The sequence below is a fragment of the Pelophylax lessonae genome (genome assembly GCF_965119305.1).
Source record: "Pelophylax lessonae genome assembly, chromosome: 11".
Classification (NCBI taxonomy): domain Eukaryota; kingdom Metazoa; phylum Chordata; class Amphibia; order Anura; family Ranidae; genus Pelophylax; species Pelophylax lessonae.
In genome coordinates this window covers 118328614-118334613 of record NC_138778.1, presented here as the reverse complement: position 1 = coordinate 118334613, position 6000 = coordinate 118328614, and the positions used below count along the sequence as shown (strand labels likewise).

Sequence of the window (6000 nt, the reverse complement as noted above, 5' to 3'; positions counted from 1 at the left end):
TCTAGGTTAATTTTCAGGTCAATCATTTGTTAATGATGAAAGGTTACGCAAAGCGAATTCGTTTGTTAGTTACCACATAAATTGCTTTGAATAATCCACCTAAATTGTCCAAGTGGAACAGAAAACATGTCAGAGGGGTAAAGATCACCTCTGCATTGAGCTGTGGTGTGCTAAAAACACAATGGTAAACCACAGGTCAGCTCTGAGCACTGCGGACATGTGAACCAGCCTCAAAACTATGACATGATTCATTGATTTAAACAGCAACGGCATCTAAATCATCTGTAATTATCTTGGGCAGATGCTGGAAAACTGGATTATCTGTGGGTTTTCTGAATGTTAGAAAGTGTGGAATGTGGAATTCAGCAGAGAAAAATCCACACCAGAGGTGCTTAACTCTGGTTCTCAAGGTTTGCCAAATGTACATGTTTCTCCTATGCCCATGCAGGGACATATTTGCATTTAAAGGGGTGGTCCAACCAAAAACAATATTTCAGCTACAGCAGGCATGTCCAACCTGCGGCTTGGGGGCCACATGCGGCCCGGAACCCCAGGTAATGCGGCCCACTGCCCCCTGACAATTTTTTTTTTTGCTGGGGAGGAAGGAAGTCGGGTCGGGGGCATGGCCACAGCGGCTTCCAACTAATGTAGGCAGAGGCTGCCTCAGAGGGGAGGGGGGGGGGGATGTGAGCATGTGCAGTGTTTCTGACTCCTACCCACCATGACCACTTCAAATCACTGAAGTGGTCATGGTGGTTAGAGTGTTCCTTTAATATCTCTCAGAAGAAGTAAACTTCCGTATACTGATTCCATTTAATTTGATCATCCTCTAGTTGTGTTAAATTAGTGCGGGGGGTGCAACCGCGTGGGATGGGCGCGGCGGCATTTTATTACTTATATACCTTAACTATAGCATATATTTTATATGCGGCCCGAGAAAATATCTCTACGCTCAATGTGGCCCAGAGAAGCCAAAAGGTTGGACACCCATAAGCTACAGGTTGAGCCTGGTGGGCTGAGTTACCTGGCTTCTTATAAACCTTGGGTACTCTAGGAAGAAAATCTCCATTCCAGGGTTACGGGTTCTGTTCTTTTTCACTTTGGAGCTGTGAGCATTCCCACTTTTACCGGATTCTCCATAAAATAAATAAAAAACTAACAACAGTTGGGCACATAATGGATAGTCTGCGGCAGATGTGCAGATCTCAAAATCCAAGATCTCCCCTTATCTATCAAATTTAGACTTTTTTGTTCTTTTTACAGTTTTCAGTGGACAGACCCTTTATCAATTTCTATAAGAGAACAACGTTGATTTTTTTTACCAATGAGTTTATAAAGCGAGAACTGAACAACATGACTGTGTCCCTCAAGAACTGGAGTTCAGCTCCTGTGGACTAAAACTAGCTCATGATTGTTATGGCAACAACAGGGAGTTGGTCCAAGAACCTCTGCAGGATATCCTCCCTGTTTGAGAATTACAAAACCCCTTTTTATTTATTAATACCGTTTGAGAGAGAGAGTAAGAAAACCAAACTTTCTTAAACTGAAATCTTAAGAATCCTTTGATGAATCAAAAGAAAGGATGCTATCCTATTTTAAGTGTAAACTCTTTGAGAGATTCCAGGTCCATCAAAAATACCAATGGGCAAGGCAAATAGTATTTAAAGATCCAGCCTAAAGGACTGCTGTTAGTTTAACCTTAATAATAATGAAAAATTCAACAAGCTGTGGTGTGCTCTGAAATATGCAGTAGCCAATTCTAAACATATTAATATCTTAGATTAAAATTTTCCTGTGAGCCACAGTTGTGCATCAGATAGGCACTAACAGGTGAACAGGCATGGTATGTTGCTTGGCAGCCTATTCCATCTCTCACTTGATTAAAGGGCTATCTCCACCCAACACTAATAGTTCAGTTTTTGTGGGCCATAGTGACTAAACTCGGCATCTTGTTTCCTAGAAAACTAAATAGTAAGATCTGCAGTAATATGTGCTTCTTGTTTCACCCACAAGAACACAACAAAGGTAACACTTTCCCGTAGGTGGTGAAGATGTTCTGCCAACTGGATACCTGGCAAGTATGAAAAGCCAGCATTTTGTTTATTTCTCAAGCCAGCAAAATCTAAAGCATGGTTAGAAAAACATTTTAAATAACGCTGGATGTGGATGGTAGACTAGAGAACTCTGTGTGCTATAAAATAATTGGGACCTTGAGCCGTACTCATCTGTCTTGAACAATGAACATTGGAGCGATGGGCAATATTCAAAAAGAATGTGGCTGTCTGGAAGCAGAGTATCTGAAGGACGTTTATACAGCTCTTTTAAGCCTGTATAAATTATACTAAACCAATGACATCCCACATTGGTTACACAAAGGCCTCTCATCTTCCACTAGAGCATGTAAACCTTCCAATAAGCATTATCTGTAGTTCAGGTAACTTGCTAAGTATAAGGATAAACATGCATCTAGCTATTAAGAATATATTCTATAAGTAGTGTTTGGCTTCTTGTGCTTGCTTAAAGTACATTTGGACATGTGTTCCTCTGGTTTTCATGGGTGCTATAAAGCAGCAAGTTTAGGTTAAGAAACGTCTCTAATCAACTGTATTTTAACGGTGCACTCAAGTTTGTGTTTTCGGGTCCCTAGTAGACGTTGCTTGAGTTGGATTGTTCTGAATAGTAGTAAAAGACTGGACAGAACTTAGAGAAGTCATAGTGTGAGCTGGTCGGCCCGTGCCTGAAGGTTCAGAGACTGGTGAACCATAGCTAGTCTTTGGGCTTGCGTTAGCCTCCTCAGTCTGTTGTTGTATCCTCATCCTTTCCATTTCCCCATGTGATAATGGTGTCCCAGGAGAACACATGGTGTTAGAGGGAATGTAGCAGCAGTCCCTCACTGGATGAAAGGACTCAGACTCTGCAGGACGTGAGCAGGTATCTGGTGAAACCCTTGTAAAATGGACTTGGTTGTAAGGAATATCTGAAGCCATGGATCCATGTCCAAGGTTCCTGGGCATTGAGGATTCCTGTAGCAGATGAAGCGAATGTGGCATAGGATAGCTGGGCCTTGGCTGTTGCTCATTACAGCTCATATGGCTTGAAGGTGGGGTGGAAACAACTTGGACTGTGTAGGGACAGGCTAGTGGTGGGTTATACTGTTGGGCAGCTAATAAAGCTTGTAATAAGCGCATCATGTGTTGCAGCTCCTTGCTGAGTTGGGAAACTTCCTGATTGAGACTGTTGATCTGTAATATAGAAAGAATATTTTCTTATATTAGCTAATTATATTTCATAAACAGTTTTTTTTATTACAAACAAGAATAAAATCAGTAGAGCCTATTTAGTATTTGGCATTTGTTCTTTTATTGTGTCTTTCCTGCATTTTTAGTAATTCAGGTATTTGTTGAGGTATGGTAAACTATGTACTGTATGTATAAATAAACAGTTTTTTGTAAAATAAGTTCTGTTACATTTACGAGTTGTAATTTAGCATATACCAATACTGTAGGAATTTATTCATTATGTTGCTTTTGTGGGCACCCCAAAACACCCTCCCCATGTTGAAGGCAAGCAGCCTGGTATGGTTCAAGAGGGGGGGGCGCTTGCTCCCCCCCCCCCATCCTGGCATGCCAGGCTGCATGCTGGGATAAGGGTCTGTTATGGATTTTGGGGGTGGGGGGGAACCCACGCCGTTTTTTTATTTTTTTTGGCATGGGGTTCCCCTTAAAATCCATGCCAGACCCTATGGCATGGGGTTCTCCTTAAAATCCATACCAAACCCTATGCCGTTTTTTAAGTAAATTTTTATCTGTATTCCTGGGAGCCAACAATACTTTACAACTATAAAATGTAAGTATAGTTGCGCTAAGAACACTTAAAACAATGAGCAGATAAATATAAAATCTCTCAGTAAAATCTCAAAAAGCAGCTACACTTAGGTCATACACTGATCATATGTAAACGAGACAAAAAGATATAAATTATGTAGCGCTAAAACAATTAAAAAAGTCCATATAAAAAGTCAATTTCCAATAAAAGATTATCCCAGTGATATTGCACAGCACCCAATATTGCAAGAGTGAAGAAGGTCCACCACCAAGTAGAGTGTTCAAAACACGCTTACTGGACAAATGAGTATACAGTATTGGACCCTGAGTTATCATACAGGCTGCAACACACTTAGTATTGGATTGGACCGGACCTCTTCTCAGAGATGGATCTCAGAAATTATACCTCCACAGTACGTCATACCGGAGCCACTCAAAGGAAGGAAATAAAACCCTTCATAGTGCAGTATATTTCAAAAAATGGGGTTTTATTTCCTTCCTTTGAGTGGCTCCGGTATGACGTACTGTGGAGGTATAATTTCTGAGATCCATCTCTGAGAAGAGGCCTGGTCCAATCCAATACTAAGTGTGTTGCAGCCTGTATGATAACTCAGGGTCCAATACTGTATACTCATTTGTCCGGTAAGCGTGTTTTGAACACTCTACTTGGTGGTGGACCTTCTTCACTCTTGCAATATTGGGTGCTGTGCAATATCACTGGGATAATCTTTTATTGGAAATTGACTTTTTATATGGACTTTTTTATTTGTTTTAGCGCTACATAATTTATATCTAATACTTTACAACTGCGAGCAAGTTTAAATGACATTTTTTCCTTTAGAAATGTCAGTATTGCTGCAACAGGCTACATAAATCGTACAAATGCGCCACTTTACAGGCACATTAAGGGGACCCCCCAGGCACTATATTTAAAGGAATTTTACATTTTTATTGTTTAATTTTAAGCATTATTAAAATCACTGATCCTGGAAAAACTATCGTTTTAAAAAAAATCTTTTTGCATTGATACGTGTACCTTAGTGCAAAACCCGAGTCCTCATACATGTTTCATTTCAATAACTTGCATATACCCCTTTAAAATGAGGACTTTTGATTTTTCATGTTTGTGTCCCATAGGCCTTACTAGAGTTTGCATGTTCACTAGAACATTTTTTTCCTGTTCAAGATGTTCTGGTGCAAATGGAACAGGGGGTGTTCGGCCCATCACTACTATTGCTTAAAATATTATTTTGTAGCAAAAACACAATAAAAGTTAAACTAACAGGTCTGTAGTTACTTGGTGAGGAGTTTGACCCTTTTAAATATAGACACCAGACTGACCCTACACCAATCCAGTGGTACTATGTCAGTTTTTAAAGAGTATATAAAAATTAGAAACAATGGCCCAGAGCAGTGATGGCGAACCTTGGCAGTTGGCACCCCAGATGTTTTGTAACAACATTTCCCATGATGCTCATGCACTCTGCAGTGTAATACAGAATCATGGGAAATGTAGTTTCAAAACATCTGGGGTGCCAAGCTTCACCATCACTGGCCTAGAGGTAACAGAGCACAACTCTTTCAGGACCCTTGGGTATAAGCCATCTGGCCCAGGTTCTTTTTTTTACCTTTATTTTGTCTAAATGTTTCTGGACCATGTCAATCTTAGGCCACTGTGGATCACTTAGGGCAATCAATGTCAATGCAATGTCATCATTAAGGACTTGAGCTCCCCCATTTTTCTTTGTATACACAGAGCTGACATTGCCTTCTCTTTGTCGCCAGTCATCTACTCATAATTATCTTGTAAAGGGATTTGCACAGGATTCTCCATAGACTCCACACAGTGAAAAGGTCTCCTTCATATTATTTCCCCTGTTGGTCGAATATTCTTAGCCTGTAGTGTTAGGCTAATTTCTCTGTTGGTGAATGTTACCTCTTATGGTCTTATGGCTATTTTTCTCTTAGAACTGATAGTTAGGGATTGTTACAGTCACCTAACTAAAGGCAACAAAGAAAACATTACATACATTTAACAAACATTACAGTTATTATTTGTTACACTTGCCCAAATGTTGAGTTATTCTCCAAGAGTTTTTTTTTTTTTTTTTTAGAAATAGACCCCATAATGTTCGGGGTTTTAACTAATCTTTAGGTATAAAATGTACATAATGTG

The 6000-nt window shown here is 39.9% G+C and overlaps 1 protein-coding gene across 1 annotated transcript in view; it reads right to left on the bottom strand.

The window, feature by feature from the left end:
- Positions 1 to 2115: 2115 nt before the first annotated feature.
- The window catches only part of KCNH4 (potassium voltage-gated channel subfamily H member 4), a 568276-nt gene continuing 564391 nt past the window's right edge, over positions 2116 to 6000 (bottom strand). Inside the window, exon 16 of the mRNA XM_082271443.1 lies at positions 2116 to 3242. Within this exon, the coding sequence (XP_082127569.1) occupies positions 2622 to 3242 (621 nt within the window). The 3' untranslated portion in view covers positions 2116 to 2621. The remainder of the gene's footprint in view (positions 3243 to 6000) is intronic.